This window comes from Sorex araneus, chromosome 10, assembly GCF_027595985.1.
Source record: "Sorex araneus isolate mSorAra2 chromosome 10, mSorAra2.pri, whole genome shotgun sequence".
NCBI classification, from domain to species: Eukaryota; Metazoa; Chordata; class Mammalia; order Eulipotyphla; family Soricidae; genus Sorex; species Sorex araneus.
The window spans coordinates 47,926,837-47,945,487 of record NC_073311.1 but is presented as its reverse complement, the minus strand read 5'-3'; the positions used below and the strand labels follow the sequence as shown (position 1 = coordinate 47,945,487).

Genomic DNA, 18,651 nt, shown 5'->3' with positions numbered 1-18,651 from the left:
ATAATTTTACTATAGATAATTTGAATAAGACTAGGTTCTTGTCTCCATTTCTCCATCCATTCCCCCCCCCCCCACACCCGTTATATTTTTCTAGAAATGCACTGTTTAAATATTTATGCTGGATGTGGCCAGAGAGAATGTGCAGCCAGTAAGGTGTTTGCCTTGCAAGTAGCCCACCTGGCTTCAATCCCTGGCGCCACATGTGGTTGCTCCTCTGAGCACAGGCAGAAGAAAGCCCCGAGCACAGCCTGGTGTGGCACAAACTCCTCACCCATCCCCCAAGTGATATATTTGTGATGGGAGAGAAATATACGCATATATGTTTGTTTATTTATTTTGGTCACACCCCGCAGTGCTTAATGCTTCCTCCTGGCTCCGTGCTCAGGATCACTCCGCGCATCCCGCCCCTGGAGGATAACTTGAAGTTCCAGGATTGCTGTGGGAGTAGAGGAGTGATGGTAGCGGGAAAGGCGGGTAGAGAGATTCCCAAGATCCTAAGAAGGGGGTTTCCTTTTATCACTAATTTGGTAATTTTAAAAAGTGAAGCAAGATCATTTTTTTTTTTTTTTTGCTTTTTGGGTCACACCCAGCGATGCTCAGGGGTTACTCCTGGCTTTGCACTCAGGAATTACTCCTGGCAGTGCTTGGGGGACCATATGGGATGCCGGGGATCGAACCCGGGTCGGCCGCGTGCAAGGCAAACGCCCTACCCGCTGTGCTATCGCTCCGGCCCCGCAAGATCATTTTTATTGAACGAAAATTTAGACGTGAGGGAGGGGAGGGAGAGAGGAGAAGCAAGTGTTCCAAGAGAGAACAGGGCTCTCCAGAGTGGAGGGCAACGGCAGAGAGAAACAGAGACAAGCAAGAGTGATGCATGTGCAGGGGGAACACGGGCGGGAAGAGCATGCAGCCTGGTAGGTGAATTCTTGACTTCCTGGATTGTTTGGGAGAGGTTCAGAATCTAGCTTAGCTTACATTAGAAAATGGTTTCTGAGGTCCTTCTTTCTTTTCTCCTCTCCACCCCGCCCCCCATTTTTGAAGCCACCTTGCTCAGGGACTACTCTTTTTATTTCTTTAAATTTTATTTCCATAATGTTATTCACAATAATTGATTACATGCAGTATTTCAACACCAATTCCACCACCATTACACCTTCCCACCATCATTATTTCGAATTTGCCCACCCCCACCCAAGCCTGCCCCAAAGGCAGATGCTAAATAATTTATTTTATCTTGCCTGTTACGAATAATCAACTAAAAATCATCCCAGAAGTCTTCCTTAGAGGAAAGTGTGTGAAAATGGTTATCTCACCTTGGGGCCACTAAGCCCCCTGCATTAAGAGATCACTAACATGTTGTTACAGTTTGGGGGCTGCTCTCTTTCCAGGGGTCACTCCTGAAGGTTTTGGGGGACCGTGCAGCGCCGGAGGAGCGGCCTCTGAGTGGGAAACGTGCCTCCAGCCTCCGCCTTTGCTCTTTGGGGTGTGGGGATGTCCTGTTGTTAGATTCCCCCAAAGAACGAGAACTGAAACGAAATGCTGGGGAGGAAAGGGTGGAAAGACGCGCAGCCTGCGGATTCCCACGCGCCGCCCCGCCCCCCGCGCGCCGCGGGTTGCTGCCCTCATTGGCTGCGTCGGTGCTGCCCGATGTGGGCGGGATCACGTGTCCCGGGCCCGGATTGGCTGCGGGCTCAGCTGGCCTCGCGGGGCCAAGTTCACGGGCAGCCCGGAGCGGCCCGGCCGCCTCTAGCGCAGGGAGAAGGACGGAGCTTGGTGTCCAGGACTCGCTGTGCCCTGCACAGAACTGACGCCCACAGGTGAGTGGCGGCCACGTCTCGGACTCTCGTGGGGTCAGAGAACCCCCCCCCCAACCCCGCCCTTGGCTCCACAGTGCCAGCCTGGCCCGCGGCCTGCTTGCTCTGGGACTCTGGGACGTTCGCGGCTCGGGTTGTATCGAAAGTTTCTCTGGGGAAGTGCAGGCCCCACGTGATCGGTGCCTGGCTTTTTTATCGCGCTCGGGGAGATCGGCTCTGGGGACCTTCCTATCTTACACACACAGGGGCCAACACAAAACTGTCAGTAGATTGTACATGTTATAAAAGTGTGGAACGTAATTGAGATACCTGGTGGTGTATTCAAGAAAAGAACTGCTCATGATCGCTCCACGGCTTGGAAGCCGGCCTCATGCTAGGGGGAAAGGCAGCTGGGATAGAGAAGGGACCACCACTAAATAAATGATGCTTGGAGTGCTCGCTGGGGATGGGAGATGCGTGCTGAAAGTAGACTGTGGACCAAACATGATGGCCACTTACTTCCTGTATTGCAAACCATAACACCCAAAAGGAGAGAGTAAAAGGGAATGTGCGGGGGCGGGGGGGAGAGGGGGGACTGGGAACATTGGTAGTGGAGAATGGGCTCTGGTGGAGGGATGGGGACTTGATCATTGTATGACTGAAACGTAATCACGGAAGTCTGTTAGTACGTAACTATCTCACGGTGATTCATTAAAAAATAAAAAAAATTGGATTTGGGGGGTCTCAGAAAATGCTTTTTAACATGAAATATGAATAGGCCACATGGAGATTTAACAGATACTCCCCATGTGCCTTTCTCGATGCAGAGCTCAGGGCTGAACTCTGGAGCCAGCTGTTGGGTCTGAGTCCAAGGTCTTGCCCTTTCAGTCTTCCTGCATGATTCTCTTCTTCGCTTTGGGAGTAGGGGGGGAGTAGGAGCACACCCAGAGGTGCCACGATGGGGTTATTTAATGGTGGTGCTGCCGTTCAGTGGGAGAATCATGTGGTGCTGGGACATCAGACCTGGGTCTCTCGGGTGCCAGCCATGTTTCCTCGGCTTTCGGATGGGTTGTGGTGATCATTTAATGAATTCATGTGAATGGAGTTTTCTGCTTACTCTCCAAGTCAGAGCAGTTATTCATTGTCTTTTCCCAGTCACCCAGGATAGTGTTCCCGCTTTCCTAATCCTCAGACTAAGGCACAGAAATGTGAAATGCTTCCCCACAGTTACAGCACAGCTGAGACCCTGAATTCTACTCACTGCATTAAGTGGCCTCAGAAGTTGGTGTGTTGGGGGCCAGAAGCGATTGTACAGCTGGTAGGGCACTTGCCTTGCATGCAGCTGACCACGTTTGGATTCCCAGAACCCTGTATTAGCCCCATAGACCACCAGAAGTAATTCCTGAGCTTAGAGCCAGGAGTAACCCCTGAGAAGCGCTGGGTGTAATCCCAAAACAGACCAAAAGAGAAGTTGGTGTGTTTATTCCATTTCAGTTGCCAAATACTGGTCAGGTCAGGTTTTTATTTTTTATTTTTTTTGGTAGTATAAAGTTTGGCAGAGGCATTTGACTTTCAAGCGACTATTTTGCATTTATATAGCACTTTTAATAGTCATGTACTTTATAATCATCCATCAGTGTAAATACACTTGGTTTACAAATCTTAAGCACGCTTGAAGCCACTTAGAAAATCTATTCAGTAGCAAATTCTTAGACTAGTCCATAGAACAGACTTTAAAATGAGATATAAAATGTCTAAACAGAACAGCACTTAGAGCCTGTCCTTCATCGATGGGGTACTGTGTGCTTATGAATCCTGCAGAAATCTTTTTTTTCTTTTTCTGGGTGGGAGTGGGAGCAGGTCACACCGGCAATGCTCAGAGGTTACTCCTGGCGCTGTACTCAGGAATTAACTCCTGGCAGTACTCAGGAGACCATTTGGGATGCAGAGGATAGAACCCAGGTCAGCCTCGTGCAACAGGCCCCACTGCGGAAATTCCGGGCAAGATGAAGTGAGTGCAGATCTTCCTTCACCCTCAGACCCAGGTTGCAATTTCTGGCCACATTTAGGTTTCTGAAGGTCCATAAATCCAAAGTTCTGAAAAATGTTGTTAGAAGAACTAATGTCTAGAGCAATGCCCAGCAAACCTGAACTAAATACCAAACCCAACCCAGTGGTACACAGTGAGTGAAGAACTCGATGTTATAGGTGCTACACTAGGGTCAAGAACTGGGTGCCCTATGGGACCACCGGAATCGGATCATGGGAACGTGATCTTGAGGAACAAGACAGAAAGAACATGTGAACAGCTACAGCTATGGCAGCTGGCACAGAGGAGTGATCTGTGGTACCATGAAAGCCTGTAATGGGAACCGGATATAAGGGAGAAGGAAATTTTCCTGAGAACAGAACACTTAGAGTTGTTGGGAAAATGTAGATGCCAAGGACTGAAAGGAAGCAGTTATGAAAGAGGGAGACGGGACAGAGTGCAGAGAGGCCTTTGTGGAGCATAGGAAGGCATTTTTATTTTGTTTTATGTCATTTTTCTAAAGTGCCATTAAAAAGTTGATTGCAGGGAAGAAACAAGACATATTTTGAAAAGCAGCTGGAGTGAAGTTCATGTGGATTAATTGGCATCCTGGATGAGGACTTCAGGCTCTCTGGAAGGTAAGAAAGAGTCTTACCTTGAACCCACTTTGAAAGACAATCCCTCAGAGAAACTAGGAGAGTGGAAAGTCCTGAAAGTCAAATGAGTATTTCACAGAGAAAGTAGAGAGCTGTCCTGAAATTGTAGATGTGAAAAAAGAGAGAGGAGTTAAAACTACTCGTAGTGCGGCTGGGACTGTAGTATTGCGGGTAGGGTGCTTGCCTTGCACATGGCCAACGTGGGTGTGATCTTAGGCACCCCATATTGTATCTTGAGCATCGCCCGGAATGATCCCTGAGCGCAGAGCCCGGAGTAAACCTTGAGCAGAGCGGGTGTGGCCCCAAAACAAAAACACTAAAATAATGTACTAAACACAGCCCTGCTATACTAGTAATAAAAGAATTCCGATTTGGGGGCCAGAGCAATAGCACAATGGGTAAGGCGTTTACCCTGCTAACCGTAGTCCCAAGTTTGATCCCTAGCATCCCATATGGTCCCCTGAGCTCTGTCAAGAGTGATTGCTGAGTGCAGAACCAGGAGTAACCCCTGAGTATCGCTGAGTGTGACCCAAAAAGCAAAAAAGAAAAAAAAAATCCTGATTTGAAAACCTGGCACCACATAGAGTCCCTGAGTACTGCGTTGGGTGGCCCCCAAGCAAAAAGTAAAACTGGTATTATATTTGCTTTATCCATATCCAAATTGAAGCTGATAAGAGATTAATAGTGCTGTGAGAAAATCGACAATGCTCATTTTTCAAATAATAATAAACAGTTGGCTTTTCAGATCTCTTCAGTAAGCTTACTCTGAGGAATTCTTCCTAAGGGAAAGGAATATGATGCATGGCCAGATACTCAGCACATTATAGAAAATAACAGGACCAGGGCCCAGGGAGACACCTCAGAGGGCTGGCATATGTGCTTTGCAGGCGAGAGGCCTAGGTCTGATCCCCAGAGAGCACTGTTAAGCACAACCCCCAAGCATGGGGCTGGGAGCAGCCTCTGAGCCACTGGGTGTGTCCTCAAAAAGACAAACTGAAAATACCCTAAATGTTCCATAATAGGGAATGAACTGGAAAAGTACTATATTGCAAGACTAGAGCAATAGCACGGTGATGTCTGTTCATGTCTTGCATGCAGGAGGCTCAGGTTTTATCCTGGTACCCATGTGCCTGATACCATAATGCCTTGTCATGAATGATGCCCAAAGGTGGGAGTAATCCCTAAGCACAGCCAGAGACCCCCCAAAAAACTCAAAATTTATAAAACAAAATTATAATTGCTGTGCATTCATTTAAAACATTCAGAATATTTTTTATGCCAATAGTCACATACTTGGATTGGAATTTAAAGAAAGAAAAGAAAAATCATTATATACGTATACATTGTTCGCTATTTATAAAGGAGCATCACTGTGGTGCTTTTCACTTTTGCAGCCAGTGCTGTGTGCTCTGACCAGAGAATACAGTTGAGCAATTCTGAACATAACAGTGCGCCTGGGAGTGAACAGAAAATGGTCTGCTTTTCCCTGAGCCTCATTGGGCAGGAGCGTCTTGCCCTGGCCAGTGTGGTTCTACGATTTAGTGATGTCATTTTGTCTAAGGTAGCCCCACGCTAATGCAACTACTCACCTGGTGCTTAGTCAAACACTGTTCCAACCCCAGATGACTCCCTGACCAAGCTGGGCTTATGGGAGAATGCTATTTGACTATCTAGTAGGGTGCAGCATAAGAAACTGTATTTATGTATTTAAGGTTTAGTTTTGTTTGTATTGGGGCCACACCTGGTAGTGCTCAAGGCTTGATCCTGGCTCTGTGCTTAGGGATCACTGTTGGCAATGCTCGGGGAACCAGATGGGATAGCTGGAAGTAAACCCTGGTCAGCCACTGCCCTGGTGCCCTACTGCCCTGCTCACTGTACTATCTCTGGCCTTGGCTTAAGTGATCGTCAAGGAAAATTCTAAGTCTTTGCAGTTTTCTCTGTAAGGGTTAAAACTTAATTTTCACATACAAAGACGCCCTTTATGTATTAAAAAATCATAAACACTATCAAGGCACTGTTCTGATCATTGACTATTTAATCTGAGGGTAAATAACTTTTCCTGGATGATCCTGTAAATTACATTTAGGAGCCCTCCCTTTCCTTGGCATGTATAGATGTACACTTGAGCTTGTGGGTTCCCATGAAGAGATGACTGCAGGACTCCAGCCTGGTTTGTCCATGCCCTTTCTAGTGCTTCTGTGCCTTCTTCCCATCAGAAGCCATAGTCATCTTAGAAGTGTGTAAAGTAACTTTAGTATTTATATCTTGGCTGTTAGGAATTATCTGAAATTCTGGTTGAGCCACTAGAAGTAAAACATACTCCATGTCTTTGATTACTTTGGATGTTGTAACACTGACTGACCTGTTACAGCAAATTGTAAACCAAGATGAGAACATTACCACTTGTCAGTTTTTCTTAGAAAATAATGACCTATTCAGATTGGTTAGGACAGTCTTGAAAATGAAGAGTTGTTGGCATACAGAACAATGCCATTATTAGAGGCAGAGATTGAAAATGCTTTTCTGTAGCTTTCTTTCAAACCTACAAATAATAAGAGCTGCTAGCAAACTAAAAATTAGCTCCATTCTACATGCTTGTGACAGAAGCAGGGCATTCAAGAACACCCTCAGGAACTAAAAGTTAGTGTTTTTATATTATTTTTTTTCTTTCTTTTTTTGATTCTTGGGCCCTATCTTGTGCTGCTCAGGGATATAGGAGTAACCCCTGGGGTGCCTGGTGAGCCATATGTAGTTTCGGGGATCAGAGAAGGGCCAGCTACATGCAAGGCCTTAGCCCCTGTGCCAACTCTCTGGCCCAATATTTGTATTCTAAACATTAACACCTTTTAGATTAAAGCATGTATTTTCTTTCTTGCAGGTATGATGTAGATACTCTGAGACCCAGGACAGTGGAATTTAGCCAGTGGATTGATTATAAAGCATGTTCTGGAAGTTAATAATGAGATCCCAGCCCTACAGGCTGTGTTCTGTCAGAAAGATGTTATCCCCTCCAACTTACAGACCTTTATTAGGCTGCCTCCCCTATACAACTGATAGACAGTCAGACAAAGAAAATAAAAGAACGGTGGAAAAACTCTACAGATTTTCCGTTGACATTAGGAAAATCCGCAGACTGAAAGGATGGGTACTTTGGGAGGATGAAACCTATGTTGAAGAAATTGCGGATATTTTACAACAACTGGGTGCCGATGAGACTGCTGTGGCCAGTATTTTGGAACGCTGCCCAGAGGCAATCGTCTGTAGCCCAACCGCTGTCCACACCCAGAAAGAACTCTGGCAGTTGGTCTGTAAAAACAACGAAGAGTTAATCAAGTTAATAGAACAGTTTCCAGAATCTTTTTTTACTGTTAAAGACCCAGAGAGACGAAAGCTAAACATTGAGTTCTTTCAAAACCTGGGACTCAAAAATGTGGTCATTAGCAGATTTTTGACAACTGCACCTAACATTTTTCATAATCCTGTGGAGAAGAATAAGGATATTATAAAGATTCTCCAAGAAAGTTACCTAAATTTAGGTGGCTCTGAGGCTAACATGAAAGTCTGGCTACTAAAATTATTAAGCCAAAACCCTTTTATTTTCTTAAATTCACCTTCAGCTATAAAAGAGACACTTGACTTTCTCCGCGAACAAGGTTTCACCAACTTTGAAATTCTTCAACTTCTATCTAAACTCAAAGGATTTCTTTTTCAACTTTGCCCAAGGAGTATAGAAAGCAGTATTTCCTTCTCTAAAAATGCTTTTAATTGCACAGATCATGACCTGAAGGAATTAGTTTTAAAATGTCCTGCTCTTTTATATTATTCTGTTGAAGTTTTGGAGGAGAGAATTCAGGGATTATTGAAAGAGGGCGTTTCTATAGCTCAGCTAAGAGAGATGCCAATGGTTCTTGAATTAACACCACAGATAGTACAATATAGGATAAGGAAACTGAATTCATTAGGTTACAAAATAAAGGATGGACATTTAGCTAATTTAAATGGAACAAAAAAAGAGTTTGAGGCTAACTTTGGTAAAATTCAAGCTAAAAAAGGAAGACCAATGTTTAACCCTGTGGCGCCACTGCATGTTGAAGAGTGACTCCTTGCTGACTGAGCTCACTGCTTTCCAGCAGGGCAGAGTAAACTCACGAGTGAAGACTACAGTGGACTTGGCAGTTCTGGGGACCAGTCATTTAGGAACCTTCTTAGTTTGGGGGCTGTGCTTAAGTTATTTGTAAATAATGTATGACTAATTATGTTTTAAAATACAAATTGGCTTTTACTGCAAACTTGATAAGTTTGACCTTGAATTATTTTTTTCTGAACTATTAAATGGTACATTTAACATTTATGTGAATCATTTCTAAGAACCTGACTCCCATAATTTAATCCAAAATATGAAGACATTTTTATCCATTTAGTATGTTTTGTCCGGGATGCCTCAGAAACACTAGCATGATCTGGATTCCCTAGCAGAGTGTCAGTGTTCAAAATTAGCAAACTGATGTTCCAATTTGAGAACCAAGTATCACTCATGCAAAAAAAGAGCTTACTTGGTGTGGTCAGTTACCTCTTATAAAAATCCCTTCTTGTGTATTCATTTCTTTCCCCGTTTTACAGATGAAGGACCTTCTGAAGCTTAGGCCACTCAGCAGCAGCCAGTCGACCAGATTTACTATGCTCTGACTTCTGTTCAAACCTTGTGAATATAAAAAGGAGTGTGTGTGTGTGTTGGTGTAAGAAGTCACCTTACTAGGCATGGCAAGAGTGAGTACTGATCACAAATTTAGGAACTTGGACAAAAATTTCTGCGTAAAACTTCTTAAACATGAAAATGATCTAACTCATATACATTTGAAGTTAAATGCATCTTTTCAGTAAGATTTCTGAAAATCCAGGTCTGCCTCTAAAAGGGAAATTGTGGGGCTCTTGGTACTGATTTTTGCAGCTTTCAGGTTTCTGTTCCTAAATCTTAATCGGACAAGACCATGAAAGACTAGCTCACTTTCAGCCATGAACTTTCCACTTTGTTGTTGTTATTGTTGTTTTTGTTCTTTTTGGGGGAGTGGGGAGCAGGAGATGTGCCACACTTGGCTGTGTTTGGGACTTCTGCCATGGCTTGGGAGACCAGACGTACTGGGGATCAAATCAGGGTTGGCCACGTGCAAGCCAAGTGCCTTACCCACTTTACTGTCTGGCCCCGAAGCTTGAACTTTGTAACAAATACACAACCAAATAATTCTGATACTCAAATATTTGTGCACTAGATAATGAAAGTAGTTAAAAAGATTTTTAAAAACACAAGCCATGGGCCAGAGAGATAGTGCTGGGGATAAGGTATTTGGCTTGCATACAGGGTTCTATCCCTGGCATTGCATATGGTGCCCTGACCACCAGAAATAGCCCCTGAATGCAGAATCAGAAGTGACCCCTGAGCACCAATGGGTGTGCCCCTCTCCAGATAAAAAATCTGTACAAGCTGTGTCTTCATTATTGACTTGTTTGGCAAATGTAGGTAATCATCACTATTCATATCTGTTTTGTTCCTTCGGATAGTGAAACTTTCCTCTGCATCACACCTCGCTGAGTGTGGCACGTTATGCCTTATTAACACTATGAGTTGCGTACCATTGTGCACCATTCTGTAAATGAGGTTACTTGGCCCAGAGAAAATAAGTCATTACCTAAGGTCACACAGGCAAGTTCATTCATGAAATAGCACAGGGGGTCATTGGCCTATGCTTTGCATGCCGTGGAGACCTGTTTAATCCCTGGCATCTCGTGGCTTAGCACCTCCAGGGTGACCCTCTCCGGTGCCAAGTACCAGACTCCAGCTCTAGTATTGAGCCCACTGCCTCAGTATTGCTGGCAATGGGCGTGGGCCTCCTGAATAGTGACTGGAAGACCTTCCGCCGCTCCCCACCGCCCAGATACACACAGGAAAGAAAACTGAATGGCAGCCAGAATAATTGGGACAGTGTTGAGTTGCATAGGATTGGGGGGGAAAGAACTGTGGCTCAAGAAAGGAATCAAAAGTTCATCCAAGAAGCAGGATCTTACTTTAAGGTAATGGGAACCTCTTAGAGAGATGTTAGTCTTTTCCACCATTGACAGGATCAGTGGTGGTCTGTCATACACTAGTGTTTCAGTTTGCAATTCATGATATGATCAGTTGGTGGTTCTGCTTTAGATGCTCATTTTGAGATACCTATTAGATATCTGGGTAGTGATAGCCAAGATTAAATGGTCAAGCCTGGAATTGGAAAATCACTACTGGAGTATTTGGCAGTCATCTCTGCAGATTGATGGCCACTGCTGCAGATGAGATTGCTAGAAAGGAAGTTTTAGATTTGTGGTTGTGGCTGGCCAAATCACAGCAGGATTGATCTAAAAAAAAAAAAAATCCACCAAAGAGGGTATGGCTGAGCACAAGTGACCAGTGGTTTGGCAAAAGAGAATCTTTGGCCCTGTCGGACTCTGGTGAAATAGAATAAGAAGGCAACTAGAGCTGCTTTCTAGGATTCAGAGAATAGATGAGGAAGAGAAACTGCAAGGTTTTTCAAAACGCTGCTGTCTAGAGAAACAAAAGTAGAGGCTTGAATTTTATTTGTAATTTATTTTTTGCTTTCAAAGAAACATACTGAGACATGCTTATATGCTGACAGGTGTGACTCAGGGATATAGACAAGAGCAATGGAAGAAATACAGAATTAATTTTTTTTTTGAGGCAAGAAAGTTTTTATCAAAACTTATTTAGAAAGATGTGAGGGGAGAGAAAGGGAGAAGTACATGTTTGAGAGAGAACACAGGCTTCTCCAGAGTGGAAGATCAAGACAGCAAAGAAGCAGAGACAGGCAAGAAGGTACGTGTTCAGTGCAAAATACACGCTTGAAGAGCAAGCCCAGAACTAATATTCTTGAAGGAGGGAAGGAGGGCTGACTTTGGATAAAATCAGATAATGGACATGTTCCACAAAAGCATTTTTAAATGTTTTGTTTGGGGACCCCACCTGGTAAGGGGTTGCTGGCAGTGCTGGGGGTCAATGTATCACCCCGGATCAAACTCAGGCCTCTGGGTGCAAAGCATTCGTTCAACCCTTTGAGTTGTTTCTCTTGACCTGTTTGTCTCTATTTGCAGAGAACAGTAGATCCCAGAATATTAGGAAAACCAAGAAGTATAAAATAATTTCAAGAGTGGAGAAGCAAATATGCATTTGGGTGTATGAAAAGTTAAGCAAAAAAAAAAAAAAAGTTCAGCAGCACTGAGTGGGCATTAATGATAAAGAACTTAGGCAGTAGGGTCACAGATTTACCTTTCAGGGCAGTTGGTTCACACAGCCTCTGTACAGTGGAGAAGGTTTTGCATTGTCTCAACAACGTTGTTCTCTCTAGACTGTGTCCTTGAAAATGGCTCCCTCTGTATTTCACAATTTGTATTCCACCCCTGTCTTACTGGGTGTAATACAAATTCCACCCAGTAAGACAGGGTTCTCCGATTTAAGCAGATCCAGCTCACAGGTGCTCCCTTACAAGTCCCAGGCTCAGAGGATGAGGCAACTGCACTTCTAGAAATACATTTGCAGTTAACTTCTAAACACTGGTTGGATTTATCCACATTCCTAGTCAAACATGCAGTGTACATGGGGCCAGAGCAATAGTATAGCAGGTAGAAGCTTGCCTTGTGTGTGACCAATCCAGGCTCAATTCCCCTGAGCACTACCAGGAGTGATCCCTGAGTGCAGAGCCCAGCGTAGGCCCTGAGCATCATGGGGTGTGACCCAAAATGACAACAAAAAAAGTGTACTGGCTTCATTTTCCCTTTAGGCCCATAATCTTATTCCATTGTTTTTTAACTCTTGAAACTACCTTTATTGTTTTGGGGCCACACCTGCTGTACTATCACTCTGACCCAGATCTGCCTTTTTCCAATCTTAAGTTTTACTCATATCTATGAAAAAAAATTAAAGCACAGCAGGGGATATATTTTTGTTCATATTGTTTTGGGCCACGCCCAGCAGCACTCAGAGATCACTCCTAGAGGGACTCAAGGAACCTTATGGGGTACCAAGGATTGAACCCAGATTGGCCATGTGTAAGGCAGCTAGCTGTACCATCCCCAACCTCCTAGGGGATGGATTCTTATATAAAACACAAGTCAAATTTTATTTCTTCTGTGGAAAAAAGACTCTTGTAACAAGATTTTGCTCCATTGATTGATCACACTCAATTGATCTGTGACAAATATAATTAGGTGCCAAAGTAAATGACTGCTTGGAAGACTTTCTTCTAATGGGCTCAAGTTAACCTAATGAGTGTCATAAAGCAGAATAGACTATTCAATAACACTATTTTTATTTCTAGACATAAGTGAGAAAAGCGTGACTTCACAGTACATTCAAAGGTGATAGGCAATTCAACTAACATTGAAAACTATTGTATTACCTGTAAAAAGGTAATGAAGGTGCTTTCCTCAGAGTATTCATACTGGACTGGAGAATGAAAGCTAAAAGTAGTGGAGGGGCCAAGAGATTAGGCTCTTGATACTCATGCAGCCAATCCTGGTCCTATCTCCAGGATACTACATATGGTCCTACATATGTACTACACCTGGTACCACATATGGTCCCCCATGCACCACTAGTTGTGATCCCTGAGCATAGAGCCAGGAGTAAGCCCTGAGCACAGCCAGTTTGGGTACAAAATCAAAAAACAAAACCAGAAGCTGAATTATTTAAAACTGGTTTTCAACTTAGTCTCCAGAAATTCCCTGCCAGTTCACAAAGTTACTGAAACCACTTTTGATTGGATACAGTTTATCGAGCCACTCACATTATTCAGGGGTGCAGGTAGCAGTACCTTTTTTTTTTCCCTCCCCTGAACTGTGGGGAATTTCTACGGACCAAACCCCATCTGTGAACTAGTGGTTGAAATCACTGGTTTAAAATATATTTGTATTTTATTATTGTATTGACATAAATATATTCAGAAATGTTTTGTCAGGTGTGTGTGTTTTATGGAAAATAGAAACTATAGTACCTCTGAACTATGTATGAGCCTAAATTTTTACTGTCACCCTAATATTTTAAAGTATCTTTTATTTCTTTAGATATTTATGAAACACTTCATCTTTTGTAGATCATAGTGCTTTATTAACAGATTTATGTTTTCCCATTCCTTTAATACAAAAAAGTATTCAATCAGTTACTTTCATCTGACATTTCACTAAGTACAGGATTCATAACATCAACATTATTAGAGCAGTCATTCAAGTGGGCCACAAGTTTTATCCTCACTGTGCCAAGTATCTACTCAAAAGCTGAATAACAGACACACCTCCAGGTGTATACAACAACCTTAGTTTCTTGAAGTGAACAAGTATTGTGTAATAAGTCAAATTTCTAAGTCTATGAAAATAAAATGAAAAATATTCATGTATGCTGAATATCATTAAGTGGAAAGTTCATTTCAACAAGTACCTCTAAAAAACGAACTCTTCATTTGTACAGTTCTCTGCTATCGCTGCAAAAACCTCTACTGGAAAAAGTTATAGTTTAAAATTAAACAAACTTGATAAAATATACCAGGTGATTTTTCTGTAGCAGAGATTCATTACAACTACTTTTCCTTGACAATTTTAAAGACAAAGTTGTAAATAAATATGCAAGTGTACATTAATCTAAAATCTATGTTTAGAAATTCAGGTACAAAGCAGAGCCTATGACTATAGAAGATAAATTAGAAATATTAACTAGCAATGAAGCAACAATTTCAAATAGCAGGAAACAAGCTCTCTAATACCAATATTTATATCATTATTTAGTGTTCATTTATTTTGTCCTTTTTTTAAAGGTCCCCTTTAGTAACTTGACACTTAACTTATATACCAACAAATAAATATACCTTAAATCATACTGAATGAAATAAACATCCATTTAATTTCTGATGTATTGAACTTCCTAATTTCAGTTTTGTATACAGTAGAAAAGTCCAAGAACTTCTATAAATTTGTTTAAAATCCCTGCTGGTATTTATGAATGCTTTTAAAAGTAATGTTCTTTTATTGATACATAATATTAATGCAGAACTCTTCGTTCATGCCTTGGTGTTGGAGTTTACTGTTTTAAGTTCTAAAGTAATGTATTTTGATCTGTATAATCCAGTGCATCGCCTCCTTTCTTCTCTTCCCAAACCAAAAGGGAAAAAAAAAAGTTTGCAGAATGGAGGCAAATTTCCAGATTTAAGTATAAACAATTTTAGACCTGGATATATCTTCCTTCCATGCCACTTGTTACATTTGGGGGGGAGGGGGTCTGGGTGGATTTGGGCCACACCCAACCTGGCGTGATGGCTAGTGCTGCGCAGGGACCACACGTGGTGCTGGGGATCCAACCCAGATCAGCTGCATGCAAGGCAAGCACCTCAACCCCTGCTTCCAGCCCCACCACTGGTTCCATTTTTATGAAACTGAGCATGAGACAAAAATAATTCCAGCTAATGTTCTATGAGGCTAAACGACATGATAAAACATCTTAATAAGACATGACACACTTTATAATCAAAACTTCAATTCCCTGCCTAAAGTTGATTTGAAATATACTACTAAAAAACGTTTTAGTCTTTAAAAGACTAAAGGATTTTAAATGGCCTAGTAGATACAAACCATTGAAAGCGCACACGCAATGTGTGTGTGTGTGTGTGTGTGTGTGTGTGTGTGTGTGTGTGTGTATGCATATATAATGTTCAAAACTAATCTATGGAGCCCATTTCATTTCCTTTCAGTCAGCCATCATATATTTGTGGTCATTTTTTAAAAGTACAAACCACTAGGACTGATAAGAGATAGCTCAAGGGACTGGAGCACAAAGCCCCAGGTGTGGTCCCCAGCATCGCATGGCTCCCTGAGCACTGCCAGGTGTGGTTCTGGTAGCTCCAGGTATACTGGGCTCTAGCACTGACTCACAAACAAGCCAAGCTGAGTGTTGCTGGAGTGGCTCCCAGGCCCCCTGAGTTCTGCTTGGGAGGCTCCCCCATACACATACACCCCACACATACACAAGTAGTTAGTAAAGCTAATGTTATCCTAGAGATTTAAAAAGGCATGAAAGATTATTTGTATATCTTGGATGCCTTCAGTAATTTTTAAGAACTAAAAAGTATTCCTTCTTCATCTACAACTTTTCCCTATAGCTTCTGACCAGCAATGCTCCGTAGGCACTGTGAGGTGTATTAACCATGGAGAATAAACCCAGATTGAAGTGTATAATTTGATAATAGCTACTAGCAGTTAATAAGCACTATTTTATCTGCTGAGAGCAAGAAATGCCTACATCCCACTACTCCTGAGATCCTTAAGAGGGAAAACAAAGCAACCTTTAAAAAGAATCCATATAAATTCAAGAACTGCACATACTTAAGGTATCAGAAAAGATGTTTTCTTTTGTAAGGCATCAATGATTAAATTAACACAATGAATATCTAACAAAAGATGTGTAAAATTCAGTATCATATAACCATTTATCTTTAAACTTCCCTAATTCTTGCTACATTGCCATCTTAAATAACAACAAAAAAGCCTCTCAGCCTAATTAACTATGGTTATAAAAAAAAAAAAACTAAGACATATGAAACTATTAGGCACATCAAAGGTACAGTTTATGTAGTTCAAGGTTCCCTTTTCAAGGGGCAGATGAGTTACCTGGCACATTATACATAAAGAACTGTAAAGATAATCCACTAAAATTCAACTTTCACATTTTAAAACTGAAAGACTTAAGAGTAAATATTCAAATACGCCATATCTTCAGTTACAACTGAACGTAACATTTTACCAGATAAAAAGCTGGAATTTCAGTTCAAGAAACCTTCACAACACTGTGCTAGTACTGGTCTCTTCTTTTTAGATGAAAGCAAGTCATCAATACTTTCAACACAGCAGTTTAGAAGATAAAGGTCCAAAACAGGTGACTTGGTTATAGTCCATAACTTAGCAATTCAATGCCACTGGCATCATAATGCTGTGAAGAACAAATGTATCTCCAGATTTTAGTCAGATTTGTCTTTCTTCTTTCCTGTTAAGGGCACTTTGTTTACAACAGCGGACCCAACAGCTGTAACGCCTCCGGCCACAGCTGACACACCCCCTTTCACCAGCCCTAATCCCATGGAAGGCACAGTTGTAACAGCTGTTTTGGTAACTTCCAAACTCTTTCCACCAATCCAAGCCACTCCACCAATGGTAGCACCAACTGCTCCCTTCGTTACATTGAAGATACCCCCAGTCACTCGGGACAACATGCCTGGTTGCTGTTGTGGGTGATCTTTCATTGAACCTAGTGAGAGAAAAAGCCAGAAAACAGTAGATCAAGTTATTCACATAACCTAAAACTTACAAAAATAAGTTGTTTTACCTGCAGACCAATCATACAAATACGTATCTGATGAAAAGAGAGGAAAGTTGTATCATGAAGGCTAAAGTTACACATTTTTAAGAAACCTTTGGGGTTCAATGCTGTCTTATAAAATGCTATAATGGCCAGACAGATAGTACAGTGGTTAAGGCGCTTGACTTATACATGGCTAATCCCCATTCAATCCCCAACACCATATATGGACCCCAGAACCTAGAGTAAACCTGTAGTATCACAGGGTTGAGGCCAAAATTCCCTCTGCCGCCCCCCCATAGAAATGCTTTAGAGATAAGATTACCTATATTAAATATTTTGTGGCCATTAATGTATTTTATATCTTAAAATGTATTTAAGGGGGCTGGAACACAGAACCAGGAGTAAGCCCTGAGCAACTCTGTGTATGGCCCAAAAATAAAAAGACAAAACAAAAAAGGACACTTAGGGAAAACTGAAAGATAAAACATTTGGCCATCTTTTTCTTGATATAACTCAGTCATTCCTTATGAAACAACCTTCTTCATTGACGCAATGGTTGTTGGTCTGAGACCCCTAGGTAACATCAAAACCATTTCATGGGGTCTCTTAAGATAAAAAAGAGGCAAATGATATACAAGTAATACATTATTTGTCTTTTTACTATTATCCTGCATATTCTACAGGGGTCTACAGTAGTTTGTTCAGAAACTAAAAGGTACACAGTACAAAAGATTCAACACAGCAGAAGCTGTGAAAATCTAGCTGTCATCTATTTCACAAGCCATAACCTGTGCTTCCCCTTTTCAGTTATCCAGTCAACTGTCATCTGAAAATAGCATCTAAATAAGATACTTTGAGAAAGACAATATTATTTTCATCATAGCATATTATAATAGTTTTTTATTTTTAGCTATTATTATCTTCTATCGGCCGACCCAGGTTCGATTCCTCAGCCCCTCTTGGAGAGCCCGGCAAGCTACCTGTAGCATATCTGATATGCCAAAAACAGTAACAAGTCTCACAGTGAAGACATTACTGGTGCCCGCTCAAGCAAATCAATGAGCAATGGGATGACAGTGATACAGTGCTATAGTGATTATCTTCTATGCCTACTTTACTATAAATATGTGTGTATATATTTCATGTGTGTGTGTGTATATATATATGTATATATATATATATATATATATATGTTGTTTTGTTTGGGGAGCCACATCAGGTGATGGTCAGAACTTATTCCTGGCTTCGTGCTCAGGAGACCAAATGGGGGTGCCAGAGATTGAACCTGGGTTGAATGCATTGCAAGTCAAGTGCTACTTGAAACTAGGCTCTAGAGATTTATAAAAAATTAGAAACACTAGGTCTATTAAGTTCTTTTGAGGAATAAAGGAATTTCTTTTTATCATTGATATGGTTAAGTGTCTAGGTACACAAGTTCTTTGGAGACTTCCAGTTTTTTTAAGTGGCAATCATTCTGATACCAAAATTTATACACACACACACACACACACACACACACATACACACACACATATGTCTTGCAAAACATGGATAGATTCTTGGGAAATGCAACCTTAAGCATTAGGACAATACAAAAAAGGGGTCCTTGAATACCACTGTTTTATTCAACATTTCTTGGGAATGTTTTTTATCAATATTATAACAAAATGAAGTTCAACAAACTAGTATAATTTGAGACCATGATTGTAACCAATTATATATTTAGAGCTAATGCTGTTAAAAATAGGAAAATTATTCAGTACATAAAATATTACCTAACATCATTTTTTG

The 18,651-nt window shown here is 41.7% G+C and overlaps 2 protein-coding genes across 6 annotated transcripts in view; one reads left to right on the top strand and one right to left on the bottom strand.

Moving 5' to 3' along the window:
• The first annotated feature begins 1,671 nt into the window (after positions 1-1,671).
• Positions 1,672-18,651, top strand: part of MTERF2 (mitochondrial transcription termination factor 2) — an 18,949-nt gene continuing 1,969 nt past the window's right edge. The window contains exons 1-3 of one of the 4 annotated variants that reach the window (XR_008626942.1): positions 1,672-1,817; positions 4,346-4,460; positions 9,099-9,245. Coding sequence is in view for 3 of the 4 variants with exons in the window: in XM_055118146.1 (XP_054974121.1) it covers positions 7,420-8,577 (1,158 nt within the window). In the remaining variant the exon portion in view is untranslated. The other 3 variants (XM_055118146.1, XM_004619680.2, XM_055118147.1) reach the window with 3 other exon arrangements.
• TMEM263 (transmembrane protein 263) overlaps positions 13,603-18,651 on the bottom strand; it is a 19,617-nt gene continuing 14,568 nt past the window's right edge. For both annotated transcript variants that reach the window (XM_055118149.1, XM_055118150.1), the window contains exon 3: positions 13,603-16,806. In XM_055118149.1, the coding sequence (XP_054974124.1) occupies positions 16,520-16,806 (287 nt within the window). In that variant the 3' untranslated portion in view covers positions 13,603-16,519. The remainder of the gene's footprint in view (positions 16,807-18,651) is intronic.